Below are 23,064 nucleotides of genomic sequence, written 5' to 3' on the forward strand. Positions count from 1 at the left end.
TATAAGTCATTCTTAAAACATATCAGAAACCTATACAACTAAAAAGTTAAGAATTTCTAAACTTAAGAATCTAAATAAAATAATATTTCTGACATTATTCTAAAACGGTGTCTTATAAAGCTATTTTAATTAATTCCTAAATTTATTCTCATAAAACTGGTTGAGCTGCTTTCTCAAAGAGTTTCTTTGTTTCTCAGTCAAGGTGCACTAGTTCTCATATCTTTATAATCTTTCTCAATAGAAAGTAAGTTCTAAACATCAATCCACTTTCCACCAATGTTAACTATGCTCATCATATATCCCTATGTAAAGTAAGAAAGAGTTTATAAAAAGAGAAGAATATATCTTTATATGTTTCACCTTTCCTAAGTGTATAATATAACTTTCCTTAATCAAAAATGAAACTGCATGTGGTGAACTTTGTGAAATAAGCATACTGATTAGGTTTTCTAAGAGGCCGGAAATATGGGCTTGGGTTCCAGTTGATGTCATCAATGTGGTGCCTAAAATTCTCATGACCTTTCAAAGGATGGTTGTCCGTTATCAGGTTTGTCCACAAGGTACTGAGATAGAAGCACAGCCTTCTACTTGGTCCTTGATATGCTGAGGGGTAGTAGAACAGCCTCCAAGGCATGAACGACCTGTTCTGTTCTAGCCATCGGAAATTTAATTTGTTTGGCATTGAACATGCTCATGCCTCCTGTCAGGAACATCAGCATGAAAATGCAAAGTCCCAATTACATAAACAAGGGTCTCCTGGTCTTGGTTTCCCACCGACCATCGTGGCTGGGCCAGCCTTCAGCCTCACTGTCACCCTGGCAAGACAGTGGGTGGGGGATCGCCACTTGGCTGACCGCAGACTCAACCCCTGACACTGTGACCAGAAGGAACTCCTCCAGGTGGCTCTGGTCCGGAGTCTTGGTGACAGCAAGGAAACCTGACTCACCCAGTGGCACTGCAATCAAGAAAACACGTGCACATGTGAGCCCGAGAAGGAAAGTGGGGTGTGCTGGTTGGGATGGGCCTGAGTGGGGAGCCGGGGGGTCCCCCAGGAGAGGTCTGGGGTGCGAGGGGCCTGTCTGACCCGCCCGGGAAGCAGCTCCCTCCAGCCGGCACTTGTGACGCTCCCACTTTCTTTCCCTGAGAGCCTCGGCGGCTGGGTTGCGTCGCCCCCTGGTGGTGGGCAGGGGGTGATGCGTCATTTCAGACCCGGAGCCCCCCATCTTGGTCCTGGAGCCCTGGCAGCAGGGTCCACAAAACTTGTTTCTGTTCTTGGTCAAGACAGGCCTGTGCCCACGGTCCACTTAAGCCAAGGCTGGAGGTCCCCTGGCTTGCTCTGGGGTCTCTCAGGGAGTGGGGAGCCCCTGGAGCACAGGGGCTCAGCAGCAGGAGAGGGGCCAGGGCCCCCCTTGATAAGCAGCAGAGGCAGGGCAGATCCTGTCAATCAAAGGCTGTGCAGTTTGAGATTTCCCATTTTTGGACAGAGGTGAGGCAGCAGAGAGGGGCTGGAGACCACAGGGGCAGCTCTCCCTGTCCTGGTGTGAGTGATGGACAGAAACCCAGGCAGGATGCTGCCCAGCTTCCAGGGGCTTCCCCAGTGAGCTGCTGCACAGAGCCTGAGAGATCCACCACCTACATCCAGGCACAGGAGCAGGCTCTCCTGTGCCCAGCAAAAGCTCTCAGGATCCTCCTTTGCTCAGCCAAGAAGATGGTGACAGTTCCATGGGCCTTGGGATGCCGGGAGATATGGGCTTGCAAGGGCTGCAGGTGCAGGGAAGGTGGCACCCTGTGTCAGCCTCACTGTGGGTGTGTGGGATGGGGATCCACACTCCAGGTAGACTCTGATCCCACTGGACTCTGGTTCACAGGGCTCAGAACCTCTGCAGCTGGGGAGAGAGGCAGAGTGAGGGCCTGGCACAGACCCTGGTGCCATGCAGACACTCAGGTGTGCACAGGCACACTGCAGCCACACAGCGCTGCATCTGCAGGAATGCATACCCCTGCACACACGTGCACATGTACACACACACACACACACACAGCCCAGGCTGGGTTCTGAGTCCAGCAGGGTTGAAGTCACTTCCTGCTGGGCTCAGAGAACAGGTCTGTCCGGGACACAGATTCCCAGGAGTCTTGAAAGAAGCAGGGAGACCACCCCATGCTGCTCTCCTGGGGACAAGTGAGGCCTTGGGGACAGAGGGGCCCCTCTGCGCCTGCACAAGTCAGGCCTGTGGTTTGGCCTCAGCCAGCTGGGGTCTTAGGGAAATGTGGCCTGGGAGCCCCTCTGTGTCCCTGAGCCACTGGGGGTGCAGGACCGAGGGGCCCACTGCCCAGTACAGGCTGCAGGGAAACCTCCACCCTGCCCTGGACCACATGGAGGCCTCTTACCTGCACCAACTTCAGAGAACGCCGGCGCCAACACCAGCCAAGGGAGCCCACCACCAGGAGCAAGAGAAGGACAGCAACCAGCGCCCCCACCATGGACTGGGGCGTGGCCTGGGACCTGGCTTGCAGCCTCTCTGAGCCTGGGACCTGGCTTGCAGTGCCTGGGAAGGACAGGTGGGCAGAGTCACCTGCATCGCTGGTCACTCCACGCATCACTCACTGACTCCCACAGAGGTGTCCCCACCGCCTCCTGCCTGCCCACCCCACCCTCCTGGGCAGGGACATCACTGGGATGAGGGAGGCTGGTAGGTGGCACAGTGGCCCTGGGGTGGGCCAAGCACTGAGGAGCCAGGGGAGGGGTGGTACCTCAGGGACAGGGATGCAGCACCTACCCCAGGGAGGTGTGGACGGCCTCAGGCCTGCTGCCTCCTCCTGGTCTTGAGACTCTGCTGGGGAGACACTGTCAGGTTGGCACAGAGCCCTGATGTCCCTCTACCTCTGGGGCAGAGCAGGGGTAGGGCTCCCTGGGTCCCCTCCAGGGGCCAGATCACAGACACTGCCAGCTGGGCTCAGGTGACAGGGTGGATTAGACCAGTGGGGGGCCTGGGGACCTTGGATCTTGTAGGGAAGGAAAGGATGAGGTGGGCAGTGGGTTTAGGCTGGGAGGGGCCTGAAGGGACGCACCCAGGACACCTGCGGGCCCTGTGAGGCCTGGGGGGCACAGAGCCGCAGGAGAGGGGGACGTTTTCTGTGGTCCCTTCTATTTGTGGACAACTGAGGGAGCCGGTGGGGGAAGGGAGGAAGGTGGGGGAATGGAGCAGGTGCTGGGCGGGTGTGTCTGAGTGAGGACAATCCGGGGTGGTAGTGGTCTGAGGAGAATTTGCCCTTGTTATGGGGACGGGGTCCAGGGTGAAGCTGTGCAGCGGGCAGGCTGGGCGCGGCAGGTTTGGAGAGGGTAGGACCGCGCACAGGAGCTGGGGCCAGGGACTCTTTTGCTCGCTGTGTCTGGTCAGGACTCAGGCCTGCGCCTGTGGGTCTGTGCCCCCGGACCCTGCCCTCTGCTCTGCTCCTCCTCCTTGGCCGCTGCCCCTCCCAGTGGGGAGCCCCCTGCTGCCCCCAGCCCCTCCCCATGCTCCGCCCCTGGCCCACCCTCCCGCTGGGCCCTGGCTCTGGCCCCGCCCCGGGCCCACCTCACCTGAGACGTTCAGATACGTGGCTCTGTTAGTTCTCTGCAGCCCTCGCAGATGCCACTCGTATTTTCCCGCGTGGGCGTCCTGGGCGGCTGTGATCACCAGCTGGGCCTGGCCTCCGTGCACCTGGAGCTTCCAGCCATCCCTGGGGAAGAGTCCCGGGGGCCGCTCCTCGAAGATGGTCACGGTCTTTCCGTGGGCGCTCAGGCGGATGGAGATGCGGGAGAAGGCGTTGGAGATGTTGCAGGCCATCACTGCCGGCTGGCCCCTGGGCACGGACACCACGCCCTCTGTACAAGAGGGGCTGTCCCAGCCTGTGTGGAGGGGAGGGTCACACTGTGGGCAGGGCGGGGCCTGGGCGGGGCAGGGGCGGTGTCAGCGCCTCCAGGGACTCTACAGGTGACTCACACTAGGACAGGGTCCATCAAAGCCCACAGAGCTGGGGTGGCAGTGAGACACACACCGCAGGGAGGGAGGCCGTGTGCCAGGCGTGTGTGCCACCAGCTGGTCACTGGGCAGGAGGCAGCTGGTCAGCTAGATGTTCCTGCAGCTCCCTGCCCTGTGCAGTGCCACCACGCGGAGGCACTTTGTGGTGCCACCACCCAGGGAGGTCTTTGTGGTGTTAGGGTCTCCAGTTGCACCTCCTGGGGGATCTGACCCAAATTCTTGCTGTCCCCATTGGCTATCAGAGTGGCCAGGCTTGGGTGGCCCTGGGGGCATTTCTCTGCACAGCCAACCTGGATCTGGAGAGCTGCACGGGGACTCACTGGGGACCCTGTGCACTGCACCTCCCCGTCTAGTGCTCTGAGTGTCTGCTTGTCTAAGGCCCAGTGATGCTGAGGCTGCTGACCAGGGTGCATCAGGGACCTTGCTGGCAGGTCCTCGGTCCTGTGGAGCCTCTCGTCCCCTGGCCATGGCACCGGCCCCAACTCTCAGGGATCCTCTTTGCCTTGGAGCCTGGACGTGGTCTTGGGCACCCCCTGATGCTCCGACAGTGGCCACCAGGCATTGCTGGGGTGCCTGCCCTGCTGTCCCGGGTGCACGGGGCTTGCCCTTTCAAGACCCAGGGTCTCCTGCTGACTTCTCACCCATGGGCCTGGGTCTGCAGGGTCACAGTCATCACTGGGGGTGGGTCAGTTCTGGGCCTGACCTTGGTCTGCCCTTCCCACCCCTGTGTCCCCAGCCCTTCTCTGGCAGAGGGGCAGCGTCCCAATACCTACTTGAGTTCTGAGCACTCAGGGAGGCGACCAGGAGCAGGAGGATCCCGAGCATGCTGGGAACGCAGGGCTGGGGGATGCGTCTGGGGGACTCAGAGGGCCAGGTCCGCATGGCTGGCTGATAGGGGAGGCCTCAGGGGTCCCTTGTCCTGGATACCGGTTTCTGGGACACTCCCTGTGGAAGGGAGGGAGGGAGACCCGGGGTCAGAAGTCCCCAGGTGGTGCCCAGGCTGCAGGGAGCGGCCTCCACCTGGCCAGGGGCTGGGCAGTCCAGGGGCCAAGCTTCCTCTGGACGAGTTGTGCCTTCCATGCTTGAGCCTCCTCCCAGTGTCTGGGTCCCCAGCAGCCACCCTCCTTCCTGTCCCTGTGCTTCACGACGTGTGAGGCCCTGGCCACAGGAACCAATGGAATCACAGGAAGACAGGAGAACGTCTGTCCCCTGGACAGGCGGAGCTGGGTGGTCCCCTGCAGCTGGCCTGGAGTTGCTGCACTCAGAGGGACCACCCACCTGCGTGTCCTAGAGGGGCGGTGGAGCCACACCTGCTGGCGGGGGCTGCCCAGAAAGCTCCTCCTGGTCTCCAGGTGCCCTGAGTCCCCAGGTCCTTCTGCCTCTGCTCCCGGGAGGACTCAGGGTGCTCCCCGACTGCTGCCCAGTGCCTGTGGGATTTGGGCCCCAGCCAGGGCTGTCCTCCAGCTGGCCTGCCGCCCACCAGGGCTCACAGCCCCCGTCCTGACTATGCCCCAACTTAAGCAGAGCCTGCTTCCTGCCTGAGGGGGGATGTTCCTGGGAGTCAGAGGCATAGCTGGTGTGTTTCCCAGACCCCAGTGAGAGGCGTGCTGTGGGGGCAGCCCAGTGCAGGGCTGCGGACGTGACCTGGCTCTGTCATTCTGGTGCCCGTCCCAGCTGTAGTCCCCTCACTTATTCTCTCACTAGCTCAGTGGTCAGCACGGGCAGCACCCCTGAGACCCCCATTATGCTCAGGCGTCCACAGACCCTGTCCCACATCCACCGGGCAGCTTCACCCTGCCAATTGTGGGACAGAGCCCACTTGCTGTGCTTTCTAGTCCTGCGCCTCTGCATCCCTGCAGCACAGGCCGCCCCATGGACCTCAGGGGTGACAGGCTGCAGGCTGTTTAGGTGGGCCTCCCTGTGCAGTCTCGCCGGGGGCCTCCGACTTCACAGGGTGTGGCTGGCCTCCTCCCTCCCAGTCCCTGCCCCAGGGGTCCTGGCCTGGCAGTGGAGGTCCGTCCCTCCCAGCTTGCTGGCTACTGCGGGCTGTTTCTCCCTGTAAGTGCAGAGTCCTTCATCAAGTGCCCACTGCAGCTCCCAGGGGGGTCGCCTGCAGTAGAGCAAGGAAGGCCCCTGTGCCATGCTGACTCTTCTGCAGGGGGACCAGCCCTCCTGCCCCCCAGAGCTCTGCCGAGACCGGTGACCAGCCTCCCCAGACCACAGCTGCTACCCCAGGTGGGGAACCTCCTGGCTGCTCCGCTCCCGTCACACCAAGAGACGTGCACACACACAGGGGAGCGCACGGGGGAGCGCACGGGGCTAGGTGGCAGAGATAAGGCCCTGATAGCCAATGATACCACCACACCCTGCATACAGGAGGTGCTCAAGTGTGTGGATCTGGCCACAGGGAGCCGTCGGGGGCCTGCAGCCTCTTACAGAAGCCTGACCCCTCCCCACCTGGAGGGCAGCTCTGCAGGGAGGGAAGTGGCCCAGCAGCCCCCACAGGGCTCAGTCAGTACCCCATGGTGGGTCCTGACCCAATGCCTGGGCTGGACCTGGGTTGGTCAAAGGTCAGTCTTGGCCCTCACCTGCACCTGGTGACACGGACAGGTGGCAGCTTTGGTGGAGCTGTTATGTAACCTTGCTGACCTGCCAGCTGGGCTTGGGGAGGGGACAAGAGGGAAGAGCAAAGGGAGTGGCTGGGCTCTGTCAGGCAGGAGCCAGCTGGCGAGGTCCGAGTCCTCCTGGGAAGAGGCAGGGTGCTCCCCGACTGCTGTCCAGTGCCCTTGGGATTTGGGCCCCAGCCAGGGCTGTCCTCCAGCTGGCCTGCCGCCCACCAGGGCTCACAGCCCCCATCCTGACTATGCCCCAACTTAAGCAGAGCCTGCTTCCTGCCTGAGGGGGGATGTTCCTGGGAGTCAGAGGCACAGCTGGTGCGTTTCCCAGACCCCTGTGAGAGGCCATGAGAAATCACAGCAGAAGGTGCCACAACCCACCAGGGCGTCCACTGTCCCCAGTGGAAAACTGGCCTTGACAGCCCATGACATCGTCCCCAGGAGGCAGAGTCCTGGCTGGCTGAGGGCACTGGTCAGGGTCCAAGCCACATTGCCCAAGTCAGCAGTGTCCATGAACCTAGCCCTGGACATCCACAGGCCACCTCTCCTCTTGCTCTCCTGTGCTCCTCCTGCATGGAAGCCCCAGAAGGCTTCAGAATCCACGTAGGAGGACCCTGAGCGTGCCCCTGCCTTTGCCCCTCAGGCTGCCTCTGCTTGGGGCTGATGTGATGGCCTCTGTCACAGCCCCTGTGTTGCTGACCAGGCACCAGAGAGTCTGTAGGATGACCAAAACTCAGTGTGTTCACAGACCTCTTTTGAAGTCTGCACTTTGACGGGCTCTGGGGCCACCCAGGCCACCAGGTAGGACTGTGGGATCTGGGGGCAGCTTCACAACCAGGGGCCCAGCTGGTGCTGGGCAGGTGTCCCTGGCCTGGAGGTGGGGACTGAGCTTCCCTGGGGACCGGGACTGAGTTCAGCCACGGGAGGGAGGGCCTGCCTCCTGGCTCCCACGCTGGGCGAGTTCTCCCTGTTCAGAGCTGAAGGCGCTCTGTGTCCTTCTCCTAGGAGTCCCTGCTTTGCTGCCCTCCAGGCCTCCAGGCCAGCAGGGGGGAGGCCAGGTCTGCCGGGGCAGTGGGTTTCCCTTACTGGCCCGCCCGGGGAACCCCTTCTTCTGCAGGAAGCTGGGCTGTGTCTGTGTGGATCTTCCTTCCAGGGATTCTGAACCTTCAGGAGTGAGTCACAGGTCAGCACTCTGGCCACCAAACTAAAGGCCACCATGGATCTTTATGGCTCAGAGCTGGAAGTCCCCTAGAACACTCTGCCTACACTACTCCACCTCCCTGTGGGGTGCTGGTCCTGCCTGGGTTCCATTCTCGTGGAGGGACAGACCTGGCCTGGCCATCTCAGAGAGCTGCACCTGGCTGTGTCCCGAGTGGACAAGGGAACCACAGATCTCAGTGGCCAGGTCCTGGAGGCTCTGTGGGCCAGCTACACACACCAGACAGCACCCAGCTCCTCCTGCCTGGGCAGTGGCTGTGTCCACCTTCCTAACCTGACCGACTTGGCACTGGCCCTGTTCTGCCCTGGAGCTCAGGAGAGCCTGGCCTGGCTCCTGCTTCTGCAGAGCACGGGCTCAGCACGCTGCCTCTCAGCCTCCTGCTTCCAGCAGGGCCGGGGCTGGGGCAGCAGGGAGAGAAGCACTCTCCTCTCTTTGGGGCCTGTGCCTCCTCCAGGGTTCCAGCTCCCAGCCACCTGGACTCCTGGGCTCTGGGAACTTCCCCGCATCCCTCCAGCCAGCATGGGTGCTTCCCGCCTCTCACCTGAGGACTCAGTGCCCCTCTGGCCTTCCTTACTCCAACAGCTTGACCACTGACCCTCTCGTGGCATCTCCTGCAGCACCTAGGCCCTGACCCTTGTCCAGGAGGGGTGGAGGGTGGTTGGACCAGCACTGGGCTGGAGAGATCTCAGGAGCTGGTTGAATTCCCTGCCTTGAGACTCCTCCCAGGCCACACACCAACACCTGGCAGGTGCAGAGAAAGCCCCGGGACAGGCCAGCCGAGGTCACTCTGGCAGTGGCAAGGACACGCTTTCTGCTGCATTTTGGGAATTTTCCTATGCTAGCAGGAAGCCCCAGGGACAGGCCTGAAAATGACCTTCAGGGGACTCAGGGTCGGAGCATGGACACAGGAAGGACCGCGGTGGGTCTCCTTCTTTCCGAGGCTTCACACTGAGAGGCCCAGCTCCTCCGAGCAGTGACACTCAGTGGCAACCTGGAATTTGCAACGTTTCTTTGGGCGGAAACGCGCCCTGGTGCCACAGGCCCTCTCCACGTTCGGGATGCCCCGTTACGGCTGAGATCAGATAGGCCCTCGTCTTGCAGCAAGTTCAATATCTGGGACCTACCTGAACTAAGAAGCAACTCGCTGCCTGCATTCAGCGGTGTGGGCGCCACACTGAGGGCCCGTCCACCCCACTCCAGAGCCCTCTCACTTCTCTGACCGGCCGCCTCCCTTCCCACGCTCCTTTTCTCCTGCCCGGCTGCCCCTTGCTCTCCATGCCCCGTAGCCCCACTTGGGGGATGACCTGCACTTGAGGTCACCTGCCCTGGGAAGGGAAGGTGGCTGGACTCCTGCTGTGGGCCCAAGTGGCCTGGCCAAGTGGGAGGCCAGAAGGTGGCAGGGCTCCAGCTCACTGTGGTGGGCAGGGACAGCAGAGCGTGCAAACGCCCACCTCTAGTCAGAAGAGGGCAAGAAGCCCGGCTCTCTCCAGCACCCACCAGATGCTGGCCACAAGACAGGGGCCAGGCAGCAACTTGACCAAGCATGACACCCAGATTCAAGTTCTTGGCCACTCAGCCCACTCCTCGGAGCCCTGCATGCCCTGCCCCCTAGGTGACATCAGTCAGCTGGTTTGTGGGTGCCTGGGAGTCCTGGGGTCTGGGTGCACTGGGGATCTCCCTTTCCACCACACCTGAGGGGGCCGCACTCATGTCCTGCATGCTGCAGGAGCTTGGGAAAGCCGCAAGCTTCCTTGTCTACACAGAGAGGCCTCTGTCAGCACTGACCAGCTGTACTGCTGGCCAGCACTGCGAGGAACTGACCACAATTCTCAGAAAAGAGAAAGTGAAGCCTGCAAAACCACGGCCCGCGTGGTACAGGCAGCTGGGGCACAGGCAGCCGGGGGTACAGGCAGCCGGGGGCACAGGCAGCCGGGGGTACAGTCAGCCGGGGCACAGGCAGCCGGGGGTACAGGCAGCCGGGGCACAGGCAGCCGGGATACAGGCAGCCGGGGTACAGGCAGCCGGGGCAAAGGAAGCCGGGGCACAGGCAGCCGGGGCAAAGGAAGCCGGGGCACAGGCAGCCGGGGCAAAGGAAGCCGGGGCACAGGCAGCCGGGGGTACAGGCAGCCGGGGCACAGGCAGCCAGGGCACAGGCAGCCGGGGCTCCTGTCTTGGTTGCTGATGAGGCAGGCCGGGAGGGGACCCAGGGGCCACAGAGTCCCTGAGCCAGACAACCCTTCCCGCCTCAGACTGGTCACTCTGTGTCTCCGCCTGGCTGCCCTGTCCTCCTCCCTCAGGGCTCACTGGCCTCCTCCACACCTGCAGCCAGGCTCATGGTGGCAAGCCCTGAGCCTCCCAGCCAGCTCCGCCTCCAGGCGACCTGGGGTGAAGTGAGCAGGGTGCAGTGTGTCCTGCACAGGTCCTGCTCAGCCCTGGAGCACAGCTCCGCAGTGACATAAGGTGGGAAGTGGGGGGCTCCATCCCACACAGAGGACCCCCAGAGCCCACCTGGGGATCCAGGAGAGACGGGTCCTGTCCCCCCAGCCTGCCCATCCCCCTGCACCCCTGTGCCCTGCAGACCTGGCCAGACCCCAGCCCTGAGCGACCCAGGCCCATCTGAGCAGGAGGTGGCCAGGGGCTGAGTGTCCTGGAGGGGCTGCAGCCAGGACAGGAGGCCCCATCCCCCCAGTCCTGCCCACGGTGCTGCAGATCCCGCAGTGTCCAGGTGCCCAGCTGTGGTCCTCTGCCCGCCCAGGCCAGCCCCTCACCTGCTGCTCCTGCTCCTGCGCCTCCTTCTGCTCCCCTGGGTGCCTCCCGCCAGGGCTTTCTCTGCTCCGCCCAGAAGAAAACTGAAAGAGCCCAGAGGGAGGGGCCAGGGGAGGAGGCAGGTCTCTTGTGCCAGGGGACTGTCCTAAGCAGGGAGGAGACCTTTCTGGGAAGCCACCGGGTTTCGGGAAGTATGCCGTGTCCTCAGAACGTGCCACCTTCTTGGTAGCGCTCTTGCCAAGGCTGATTGTCAGAGCCGTGCACTGCAAAGCCTGTGGGGGGCAGGGGAGATGCCCTCCAGCAGAGCCGGGCGGGATGTCCCTTGCCCAGGGCTCAGGGCTGCTCCCCTGGGGAGCCGGTGGGCTCCCTGCTCTGCAGGCATCAGGGCCAGCGGGGTCCCCCAGTGCCCTGGGCGAGCTGTGTGGCTGCTCAGGATCCACCAGGCGCCTCAGGGCTGAGGCTGGGGGAAAGGCAGGCAGGTCGCTGTCAGGCAGCGCTGGGGGTGTGGCAGGCGCAGGCAGCTGGGTGGACTAGGTGGCAGGAGAGCCCCAGGGTTAACTGACATTTTTTTTTTTTTGTACTGGGGTTGAACCCAGGGGTGTGTTGGAGACCAGCTCCAACAGGGGGTCTCAGGAGACAACAGATGGTGGGCGAAAAGGGGTGGAGAAACAACACAGACACAAAAGTGAAGGTGCCGATTCCCCATCTTTACTTGTGAAGTTAATGATATATACTTTTCATTTTGGCAGGCTCACAGTACTTTGCGATTACAAAACAGGAATCATTATTCAAAGAAACAAAATATTACGTAGCTACAATTAGATAAGAAGAATGTATCTTGGCTTATACATAGGCAAACATTTTTACTTTCAGTTTGCGTTTTGCTTTGAGCTGTTTCTGTTAGTTAGCTTTTAATAATAGTTAGAAATGACCCAGACTATTGGCCTATACCTTGACTATTCTTTCTTGACTTACTGACTAGAATCGTGCCATGGTTACAGCAAGTGGTTAACTTGAAAAGAGAGGCTATTAATTTTAATCAAACAAGAGCAAGAGCACAAACCATTGTGCACAGGAACAAGAACAAGTTGCCCAGTACTAAGCACTAATCTGCCTTCTTAACATTAATTCTTCTTCTCTAGATTTTAATTTAATTTCTCAAAAACTTCCTTGACTGTTTTTCCTACAGGGGGGTTTTCATTAAACATTAACAATTTACGTTCCACAGCTGAATCATTGCATTTAGAGCAAACAGATCTATTCTTTAGAAGTAGTTGCATTAATTGGGAAAGTGATGTTTTTTCCTTCATACTTAATGGTCACATGAGAGGTCATGACTATACTTACTAAAGGAATACAGAAACAAACCAGCCCATTCCCAGAAACATACTGTGCTCCTCCAGAGGATGGACGCCTTGCACCATCCACCTCAGTAGGGCCTTGCCGTTGCCTGAGTCAGGGGAGGGGCGCAGCAGGGGTGAGCCACATACCCAGACTATTTTATATTTTATTTTAAGACAAGGTCTCGCTATTTGCTTAGGGCCTTGCTAAATTACGGAGACTGGCTTGAATTCACCATCTTCCTGTCTCAGGCTCTCAAGCCACTGGGATTACAGGCGTGTGCCACCGTGCAAGGCATTAATTGCCCTTTTTGACCACAAAATAAAGCGCCTGTTTCAGAAGGAGCCTTGCTCTGTGGACACAACCTTGAGAGCCCTGGCCCACCTGGGAGAGGCCCAGGAGGACCCAGTTCACAGGGATTTGTGACCCACTCCTGCACAAGGGCTCTGGTACCTCTTAGGAGGAGCCGACACCAAGCAGGGAAGGCAGAGGGAGGCTGGGACGCCTGGACCTCCTGGCAGGAGCTGGCAGATGCTGCCCCAGGTCCAGCCTCTCAGTCTCAGTCTGCCTCAGCTGCACACCTCAGCGCAAGTCAGGAGTGGCTTCTGGGCCTCGTCCACTTGTCATTCCTGGTGGTCACACTGCTCAGTCCTCCAAGCCCAGCTTCCCTCTGAGTTGGGGGTAGGTGGGTCCAGCCCAGTCCCTGACCCTGAGATGACCCCTGGGGCAGGGAGGGAGGCCGCAGGTGGTCCCAGGAATCACAGGTGAGACCCCGGGGAGCAGCTGGGGGCTGGCCTGGCAGGTGGAGGCAGGAAAGGCTAAGATGATCTGGAAAAGGGGTCTCCTCCACCCTGCGTGGCCTGGGGCCACTGGGCAGCAACAAGACCTGCACGTCTAAGAGCCAGGAAAGGGGTGGGGACGGGTGTGGAGGGGCAGGTCTCTAGGCCTGCTGGGGACTCTGGGGGTCTGTGGCCTGTCCCTGAGGGCTAAGTGCAGATGGTGTGCTGGGCCGGATGTGGGGTGGGGAACCCTGGAGGTCACTGGGCCTCTGCTCTGTGGACCCTAAGGAGACATGCTGGCAGGGAGGGCCTGGGGGTCAGGGATGGCCGGGGACCTTTGGGACAGCAAGGAGGGGCCCCATGGACTGCAGACACATGGGGGTTCTTGCCAAAGAAGGTGACAGAGGGATGTGGTGACCCCATTTTCACGAGGACAGGAGGAAGCAGAAGGAACCCTATTCTGAGAGCCCTCAGCTTCTGGGAGGTGACAGGTCATTCGTCCAGTCACCTTGCATGCAGAGCTTCGGGGACCTTCCAGGTGACCCGAGTTTGGGATGGGCCACTTACCTGGGTCATGGAGCCTGAGAGTTGGCTGGCAGCCTGGAGCCAGAGCTGGGCAGCAGACAGCCAGTCTGTCTGGGTCATTTGAAGCAGCGGCCTGCTCCCAGTGGGCACAGGAAGCCCGCAGTCCACAGCTTCGGAATGAGCACCAGGGTCAGTGAGGAAGCAGCCCCATGCCAGGGCACAGAGGCCAGAGGCCAAGGCTGGTCCACCCAGTGAAGCCCCCTGACAGCCAGAATGTCAGCAGGTGCTTGATACTCAGAGACCCCTACAAGACCACCCTGTGTGGGGACTGGAGGGTCACCGACCCCTAGGTCCTGCCCAATGCCAAAGAGAGGGACCAGGCCTCACCACAAGTCAGCAGTGGCTTCTGGGCCTCACCCCTGGACACTCCCAGGTTAAGAGGCAGGGGTCCCCGTGGTGAGGTCCCAGAGCAGCTCCCCATCTCCCATTTCCCCCTCGGAGATGCCTTTGTAGTCTCTTGCTTGCAAGGTCTTGTGAAGCTTTGCACATGGTAAAACCAGGACCATTTGTGGGTGTTGAAGAGGAGGGGCCAGGACAGCCATAGCAGCCCTCTAATGACCCCACCCAGGGTTCCTGGAGGTGGCTTCTGTTTGTTCCTCACTCAGCCTCGGAGACTCCATGTGCCCAGGCACATTCACACTGCCCAGCACAGGTCCCTTCCCCCGTTTGCACAGCCCAGAGATGGCACTGCCCAGTGGACGGCACTGCCCAGTGGACAGCTGCTCAGCTCTTGTCCACCTCTGCCCCAGGCGGTGCTGGAGTCTCAGTGCCTTTCTTTCCCAGGTGTTTGGAGGCTTGGTTATGGTTTCCTAGTTTACCTAGTTCATCATTCAGCAGGAATGGCCGAGCGCAGTGCCACGGCCCTGTTTCCACTCTGTGGCTCCTGCTCCCGGCTCCTCCTGCGGCTGTGCAGGACTCCACCGTCACTCTCAGGGCCAGCGGTACGTGTGTCATGTGTCCCTGAGGCCCAGAGTCTTTTCTGGCTGTGAAGCAGAGCTCTGTGGTGTCCCACACATCAGGTGGCCCTGGGGTCTGTGACAGTTTCTAGACACGGGTGCTTTGGCCGGCATGGTTGCTTGACTCCAGCCAGGGAACCTGCCTGGATCCTCTGACTTCCTCTGGCTACCTGCTCCCTTAACAAACAGGAAAGGTGAGCAGGACGAGCACTGTCTCCGGGGCAAAGCCACTGGACGTGTCCCCCCAGATCCTGCAGGGGAGGACAGCTCCCAGACACAAGGCCAGGGCAGCATGGATCTTGGTTTAGCCAGGCTGTGCTAGCAGAGGACGGTTTCAGCTAGGTCCGTGGATAAAGTTGCAGTTTCTTTTTTTCTTTTCTTTTTTTTTTTTTTTTTTTAAAGAGAGAGTGAGAGAAGGGAGGGAGAGAGAGAGAGAGAATTTTTAATATTTATTTTTTAGTTCTCGGCGGACACAACATCTTTGTTGGTATGTGGTGCTGAGGATCGAACCCGGGCCGCACGCCTGCCAGGCGAGCGTGCTACCGCTTGAGCCACATCCCCAGCCCCTAAAGTTGCAGTTTCCATTCTCAGGAAGTTGGGGATGCCGAGAAGCAGGCATCAGTCAGTGTAGCCCTCAGCACCTGGTTCCTGGGGAACCACCTGAAGGCTTGTCTCTGCAGGTGAAGGACTGGGGCGTGGTTTGTAGAAGAGCGCCCTGCAGCTGCTGCAACTGTTTGGGTTTGAAAAGTGTCTCCTTTGAAGACTACTTGCTGCAGATTATCTGCCCAGAGGTAATAATTCATAGATATGAGAGCCAGGTGATAGACATGCAGATTTAACTAGGCCAGAGAGCACACGGGCTCCGCCCTCCTGGGCTCTCAGGGCCTGTGGGGAGTGTTTCAGTTTCCATTCTCAGCGGGAGGAAGTTCGGGATGCAGAAAAACACTCACCAGGAAGTTGCTTTTAATTTTGAAGCTGTTTCAGCTTGAGCTCTCAAAAATGGAGTGAGGTGGGCCAGGGAGGCCTGCAGGCTGGGACCCAAGGAAGGAAGGACAGGACATCTGGTGGGGGCGGGGGTTGAGCCTGAGCTGGCAGCACCCCAGCCCTCGGGTCACTTCTGCTGGGACCTGATTTGTGCCATCACCTTTGGAGTGTCACAGGTCACCTGAGCACACTGGGGAGCCTACGTGTGCTCAGGTGACCTGTGACACTCCACAGGGGATGGCACAAATGGACAGAGTCCACCTGGAGAGTCCAAGGATCTGGCACCCCTGAAGGCTCCAGGTGCTGCTTCCTGTGGGAGCAGGACGGCCAGCTGAGCCAAAGTTCTGCTCTAGACCCCAGAGCATCCCCATCCCAAGTCCCCACACGTAAGGAAGACCCCTGCCTGGCCCCTGGCCCCCGGGGCAGCCAGGGGTGTGCTTCTCTATCCTGGGTCTCCTACCCTAACAGACACTGGTGTGCAGGGTCAATGTGTGCAGGCACGCGTGGACCTGTGGCTGAGAGCTGTTTCCCTCCTGGGGGTCCCACCCACAGTGGTGGGCACACTCCCTGTACTTGGGGTCCTGTTGGAATTACTGGGGTGCTGCAATAGAAAACGTGCTCAAGTCACTCAGCAAGGCAAATGACCTGCAGAAGGGCTGCGACACCCTGGCTAGCAAGCACACCCGGGGGGCAGTCCACCTGCTTTTATCCCTGACCCTGGCTAGCAAACACACCTGGGGGGCAGTCCACCTGCTTTTATCCCTGACCCTGGCTAGCAAGCACACCTGGGGGGCAGTCCACCTGCTTTTATCCCTGACCCTGGCTAGCAAGCACACCCGGGTGGCAGTCCACCTGCTTTTATCCCTGACCCTGGCTAGCAAGCACACCCGGGTGGCAGTCCACCTGCTTTTATCCCTGACCCTGGCTAGCAAGCACACCTGGGGGGCAGTCCACCTGCTTTTATCCCTGACCCTGGCTAGCAAGCACACCTGGGGGGCAGTCCACCTGCTTTTATCCCTGATCCTGGCTAGCAAGCACACCTGGGGGGCAGTCCACCTGCTTTTATCCCTGACCCTGGCTAGCAAGCACACCTGGGGGTCAGTCCACCTGCTTTTATCCCTGATGCAGCCCTGGCTCTTGCCCTGATCGGAGGGGCTTGGGGTTACAGTCCACGAGATTGGCTAATTTTAAAACTGGGGCGGGCAAAGGGAAGGGCTGTAGTTCAAGTGGCTACAATTGGATCTTACATCCCAGTTAAGGCTAAATGCTATATTCTGAAAATGGACCACTGGGCTTCTATTTCTCACAAGTCCCCCTTTTTATAACTTTTGGTCTCATTTTCAGTTTTGTTCTCGTACCCTTTGGTACTGCCATCTGTCCTGGACAGGTTAACTTTTTGAGGAGGAAACTGCCCATAGTAATGAGTTCTGCCCTCTGAGCAGTTCAGATAGCCGACCAGTGATCAGGAGGCTTGCTGAGGTCTTTCCCAGCTCAGTTAAAGCTTGTCTTCTTTCCAGGTCTTGATTAAAATCAAGCTTCCAGGCTGGAAGTGACGAGTTGCAAACTCCAAAAGAGGACTCCGAGCAGCAGCTCATAATAATCATATCAGCCAAAGAAGCACAGATAGGTCTCAAATTGACTCAGAACAAACCATGACTCTGACAGAGCTTTTGTGATATTCATCAGGCCCTCCTGCATGAAACCCTTCCTTTATAAACTCACAGTTATACTTACTTTTGAGAGGACTGACACAAATGTACCTCTCAAGTAAAGAACCATTGTCTTATCTTTTAAATGTCCATGTGTGGCTGTGCTTTGGTTATACTCTCCTGCCAGTGTCTAAGACCTGGTCAGAATTGACCTCTTTTCTATTGACTGTTAGAGTCAGCTGAGATTTGTCAGGGGTCACTCTTGGGAACTTGTGACAAGCTTCTTGGCTCCTTTGGCTTTTCCTCTACCAGTGGTGCCATCTGCCAGGATGGGTCAGGGTTCTACTGACCATGTGTGGCTTCCCTTGGAACCATCAGGGACATTTTCCTCTCCTGTGACAATCCTCTTTGCAGAATGTGCACTGGTTGGCTTCCTGTTCTCCAGGGTCCTCTTGATCCCCCTGATCAGGAGGTCAGGTGAGTCACCAGAGTCGTAGGGCCAGCCCTTAGAGGGGTCCTGTTGTTCCCTGGGTCCTGGCTGACCTAAGAGGGCAAGGGCCAAGACATTGGCTACTCTTTCCTTGGTCCTTTTACTTCCTTAGCTTTGGTCTCCAGGATTTGGTCTTAAACATTTTTCAGGCCAGTTTCACCAATCTTGAAGTGGGAGTACTGGACTTAACTTCAATGTCTATAGTCTTATGGTTCCATTTAATTGGGGTCAGCATTAGCACTGCAAGTCAGCTTCATGTTCTGTCTGTCCTGCAGGTGGTGGCTTATTATCTCAAATTAACTCAGGTTGCTCCATTAGAAGCAGCACTTCTGCAGAACATTAACAGCAACAGTTATAAAGTTCTGTAAGGAAAATACAAAACACAAACATTCAGTCCTTGCTATCTGAAGGGGAATGCTTTGATTACGATCAAGGTCTATACCAGAGGTCATAGTAAATCTGAATTAGTAGAAAGATTATAAAACCATCTGGGGGGATGGACGTCCTATGAGAAAAACAAGAAGACATATGTTGTAGAGACAGACAAGGCCAGACACCAGAGATGTAACAGGAAGCAGGTTTATTGGCTACAGCCAGGTTCAGAGGGAAAACCTTTTGCCATTATCAACACCCCTGAACCCTGAGTTCAGGAGGTTTTAGAACTTTATACCCAGTGTGCAAGGGGAGGGCTCAGAAGTTCACAGTCTGCAGAAGTTCACATGACAGCAGTTTTTTTTTTTTTTTTTTTTCCTCTCTCTCTCTCTTCTGGGCTCCCAACTCAGGCCATATTTTTACAAAAATAACCTCAAGGACAATTGGGGGGGAGCCACTCCAAATGCACACACCTTTAAGTCCTGATGCACCACGGGGACCTCAAAGATCACTGTCGACTGGCTGGTAGTGCCGTGACTCGGGACTCGGGCTTTTCCCTTGCTTGGATATCAAGGAATGGCCCTAGGAGCAGGGGGCGCTCAGAGGGGTTGAGCTGCACTCACCTGTTCCCTTGTAATCCTAACCCTGGCCTCATCTGAATGGCCTCTCCCCAATAAAAGGGTTCAGCACGAGCTCCTCTTTGTCTCTTTCCATGGACCCCTAAGGTCAGAGGGGCCATCACAGGACCCAAAGACAAAGGTCCTTCTCTGTCTCTGTGTGGTTATTTCATGCAGCCCAGTTCACTGGAGTGACCCTGAGTGTCTAGTCGTGGAACGCAGAGACACTCTCGTGAAAATCAGTGCTGGGAAAGGGTTTCCCTCCTCCCACCAGCTGGCTTTCAAGGACCTAACTGAAAGGCCAGCCCCCTGTGAAGGTCAAGGTTAGTCTTCCTCATCCCACTGTGTTTCTGCAGGCATAGCCCCGCCTGAAAATTCTACTACAGAGATTTTGCTGAGAGTCTGAGAATGATTACGGTGAGGGCCGTGGAGAAGCTTAACTAAGATCTTCTGTGGAGAAGGGGGTGCCACTGCAGCAACTGTCAGGAGAGATGAGTGCCACACGGAAACCCAGGCACTCCAGCAAGTCTGAGAACGGCACCGCAGTGCCCATCTGTGGGGACCTGGTCACACTGTCGGGGCCCTCGGAAGGTAGGCAGCACCAGCTCTGCTCCGGGCTTGGCGAGACAACCAGGGCCACTGGGTGCTGGGAGACTCCTTTCTCAGGAGTGCCCCCTGTGCTAGGAGAGGCACCTTTTGCAGTGGCAGCAAGAGCTCCTCGGGTGTAGCTGGCCAGAGGGTCCTTGGGCCTATGACATCCTCTGTCCCCACCTGGGGGACCGACCGTGAAGCTAGATGGCCATACAGTGTGAATGGGTCCCCCGCCTCTGCTTGAGACTGGGAGGTCTGCAGCAGCCCTGGTTTCTGTGCCCTCTGCCCATGGGTACCCTAGAGTACATCTTCTCCCCAGCCCGGAGGAAGCCAGGGCCATAAGTTGGTCCCACGTAACCATTATGTCCAGTTGGGTGCTGGCCATCTAATTCCAGGCTCAAAGAACCAGTTATCCCCAACTGACCATCAACCTGTAAAATCTCAACCTGTTGACCTTGAGGTCCTAGGGTCCATCCTGTCTCCTGGGCGGGGTTAGGTCATTTATCCTACGTGTGGTCACACTTTTCCCCACAGTTGGGGGCTCTCTGCTTGCGATGACCTTGGTGGGTGGAAACCAGGTGTATTCATCCCAAGTTTGATGAGGACCGTCCTATGTCTCTGATGTCCTGGCTGTAGCCATGGGAGATGAGGGGCAGAGGGGCTCAGTGGGACTGGTGCCTGTGGAAGCCTGCATTTTGGCTGCTCTGATGAGAAGCTTGACCCTGAACTGGGCATAGCAGGTCTTGTTTCTGGGCTGGAGGTAGCATCGGCAAGAAGAGGTCCCCAAGGAGTGCGTCTCCCCTTCTGTTCTCGCATTAAAGAATGGACCTTCATCCAGTCGCTCCCTGGTAAGGGAGACGCCCACCAGGTGGCCGAGCCGTGCTGGAAAGAGGCAATAATCCGCCATCCAGCCGAATTCCTTAGGAAACCCGGCTGGGATCGGGGCGTCCAGTCTGACAGTTGGTCTCAGAGGATTTATCTAAAATAACAGGGAATGAAGAAAGTCTAGCATCGCTGTTGTCTTGACGGGAGATACTTCAGGTCCTTGAGAGGGGGAGCTCCCTGGGAGTCCACTCAGGACACCGAGGTGTCCAGCTGGAAAGCCCAGGAGCTTCTCTGCTGTGGAGTGAAGGAAGCACTCGGGCAGGCCTTCCTGATGAGCCAGGTGAGGAGATGCTGGAGGTCCCCGTAACTCTGTATCAGCACTGAGTTCCAGGTCCTCGTCAGGGACAAATGTGGTAGAACCTGGAGCCCACACTCCTCGGCGTCCGCTGGTGGACCCACGGCCGTCACAGGCTTCGCAGGAGCAGAGCGCTCCTCGCACCGTCAGGTCAGCCGGAAGGAGAGGTGCCCACAGAAAGCCCCGTGGAGCCCAGTCGAGGAAGCAGACCAAGAGACGGGCCTCTTCAGGGAAGGTGCCTCCCTCAACGTGGCTCCAATGACGGGGAGTTGGATTTCCCCCCAAGACGGGGGTCTCCCTGAGAGTGAGGAGACCGCGAATGCCCGCTGCCTCAGCTCATCGTTGGGTGATTTCCAAAATGAAAGTGGGTTGGCGATCCCTTCAGGTGGATGATGGGAGACTGAATGTGGTGTGGCTTCCTCTGACCATGCTTTGGTCACCTCTGCAGCCTCTTGTGAGGAGCCACAGTGCATGACCGCACTCTTCCCGTCCTGATGCCTCAGATTCTGACCAACCACTGCATTTGTTCTGGTTAGGGCAGAGTCTAGCTCCGATAGTAAGATGGTCTTCTTGTGGGATGTGTCCCCAGGGTTGAGTTACAGTCACCTGTCCTTGGTAACCCTGCTCCTTCTGACCTTTTTTTGGATGGAACTTTCTAAAGAACAAGAGTCCCCCCAGTAAAAGCCCACTTCTGAATGTGCTCTCTCTCGCCAGCCTCTCGGGACTTTCTCTTGCTCTCCCTCTTGGGGGGCCTGAGGCCGAGAATGGAGAAGCCGCCCTGAAGCTTGTGTAAAGGTAAAGTGTGTCTGTCTTTTGTTTAGTATCCCTGCAAATTCACACGAGCAATCGGAAGTTCAGCTGCCCGCGCTGGTCAGGGCCGGCAGCCTCTTCTGTCCAGTGGCAAGGCCTCGAGCCATCCTGGTAGGTACCAACAAACACCAGCAGACGTGTAAAGGCCTGGCGAGCGGGTGGACGAGTACAGCCCGCCTGCCAGTCAGGTGAGGAGACCGCAGGGTGGTGGCCATTTAGCTTCAATTGCCATCGCTAAGGACGCGCAGTGCATGTCGTGTTAGGCTGAGCGTGAGAAAGAGCCCATCAGCCCACAGACACTAGCGGGGCTGTCCAGGGCTCTTCCTTTAGACCTCTGCTGGCCTGGGATAGAGATGGAATAGCCACACACTCAGGAGGAGGAGGGTCACCTGCTGAGAAACAAGAGTGGCAGGATTCGGAGGGTCACCACTATGCGTTTGAGGTCTGGATCTCCGGGAGGAAGGTTTGCTATCATGTGGTCCTATTAAGAGAAAACCAGGGCAAGCCCTTCAGGTTTTTTGTTTGTTTGTTTTGGTACCAGGCATTGACCGAAGAATGCTTAGCCACTAAGCCATGTCCTCAGCCCTTTTTATTTTATTTTATTTTTTTTTATTTTGAGACAGGGTCTTGCTAAGTTGCTGAGGCTAGCCTTGAATGTGCAATCCTCCTGCCTCAGCCTCCTGAGCCTCTGGAATCACAGGTGTGCACCAGCCACACCCAGCTTGCCCTTTAGTTCTGATGGCGGAGCCACTAGAAGGGAAGGGAACACTTCTAAGGGTGCAGGCACTGTTGGTTCTTTTTAGCTTCTGGAACCAGAGGAGCTGTGGCAGCCAGTCCCAGCCTCTGGCACCCAGAGGGGTTTGTTTAGAGAAATACCCAGCAGTCCTCTCAGGGGGCCCAGAGGCTGAGTCACTGCTCCCAGGGCTGCCCTTGTTCCTCAGTCACATCTGAGGCAAAGGTTTATCACGGGCAACCCCAGTCCAGGGCCTGAAAGAGCGAATCCGTGAGCCTCTGAACACCCCCTTCCCTGTAGTGTCCAGAGGATCTGGTCAGACTGGGGTTTCAGTGCCTCACAGAAGGCCCCGGGCATCCCCATACCCCAATCCCGAGTTGTCAAGACCCTGAGAGGTCTAGAAATGCCCTCGGCTGTTTGTTTGTGTTGGGAGTAGATGCTGGTGGTCCCGGTCTTACACATCAGGATCTCCCAGAGCAAGGAGCCCTTCCCTGTGGGCAAGACGCCGCCCAGCTGGGCTGCCTCCTGCTCATGCATCTGAACCTTCCTCCCGGAAGCTTTACGTGTCTCCACAGCTAGGAAGTGTCCAGTCTGCACCTGTGGTTTGTGCCCAGGTCATCTGTGTACTGCAGGACAGCCCCCGACTCTGACTTTAGGGCTCCCAAGCCAGCATCAAAGGCTTGTGCTAAAAGACCAGGAATGTCCTTGGGGCACACCGCCCAGGTCAGCTGCGGGGACCTTCCCAGAGAGCATGCTGTTCAGAGGTGGACGAGAGGGCATGATGGCTTCGTTGAGCACCCTGGAGTCTTGCACACCAAGTCCCCTGGGGGCTTCCTGAGGGCAGGACGAGGGGTGCTACAGGCTGAGTGCAGGGATTCGCTCAGCCCAAACCTTCATCAAGATCTGAGTCCCTCAGTGGCGTCTCCCCCAGTGATATCATCTCTGATGAGGAAAGTTGGCAGCCTGGAACTTGACCCCTGCTGGCCGGGCCTCTGCTGCTGGACCAGGACTCCTGGCTCCCATGGGGTGCAGCTCTGCTGGTGGGACCCACCTTGGGCCTCGGCCAGCTCTTCTGAGTGTTCCACTGCTGAGGACATCAAAGTGAGGACCTCGGTGCCCCGTGTGGAAAGTGCACATGTCCTGACTGTGGGAAGACACCATGACCCCGAGGTGGAGCTGGGCCTTCAGTCGCCACCAAAGAAGACAGAGTGAGATCCACCCTGCCAGCGGCAGCCCGCAGGAACGTGGAGGGCTCGTCTGCTGTTCCACCGACTCCCATCACCAGCAGGACCAGCAGAAAGGTGTCCAGGGAACAAGGCTTTTCCTACCCACGGTCACCCTGGTCCAGCCCCACT

The 23,064-nt window shown here is 58.0% G+C and overlaps 1 protein-coding gene across 2 annotated transcripts; it reads right to left on the minus strand.

Moving 5' to 3' along the window:
- Positions 1–898: 898 nt before the first annotated feature.
- On the minus strand, positions 899–9,087 carry SECTM1 (secreted and transmembrane 1). Of its 2 annotated transcripts, none has more exons than XM_081270782.1 (6): positions 8,981–9,087; positions 4,796–4,967; positions 3,581–3,889; positions 2,778–2,831; positions 2,389–2,546; positions 899–1,886 (listed from the first exon to the last, which is right to left on the minus strand). In XM_081270782.1, exons 2-6 carry the CDS (start codon positions 4,902–4,904, stop codon positions 1,872–1,874), a joined length of 645 nt encoding a protein of 214 aa, XP_081126908.1. In that variant the 5' UTR covers positions 4,905–4,967; positions 8,981–9,087; the 3' UTR covers positions 899–1,871. The 2 variants fall into 2 exon arrangements, with proteins under 2 accessions (XP_081126908.1, XP_081126907.1); XM_081270781.1 differs by having other exon boundaries at positions 2,778–2,834.
- Positions 9,088–23,064: the final 13,977 nt, after the last annotated feature.

Source organism: Spermophilus citellus, assembly GCF_964194105.1.
Source record: "Spermophilus citellus genome assembly, chromosome: 17".
Lineage (NCBI taxonomy): Eukaryota > Metazoa > Chordata > Mammalia > Rodentia > Sciuridae > Spermophilus > Spermophilus citellus.

Coding starts and splice junctions, on each gene's coding strand:
- SECTM1 (XM_081270781.1), bottom strand. CDS start 4,904: ATGCGGACCTGGCCCTCTGAGTCCCCCAGACGCATCCCCCAGCCCTGC. Junction 3,890..4,795: donor CCTGAGTGCTCAGAACTCAA/GTAGGTATTGGG, acceptor CCCTCCACACAG/GCTGGGACAGCCCCTCTTGT. Junction 2,835..3,580: donor CACGTATCTGAACGTCTCAG/GTGAGGTGGGCC, acceptor GTGTCTCCCCAG/CAGAGTCTCAAGACCAGGAG.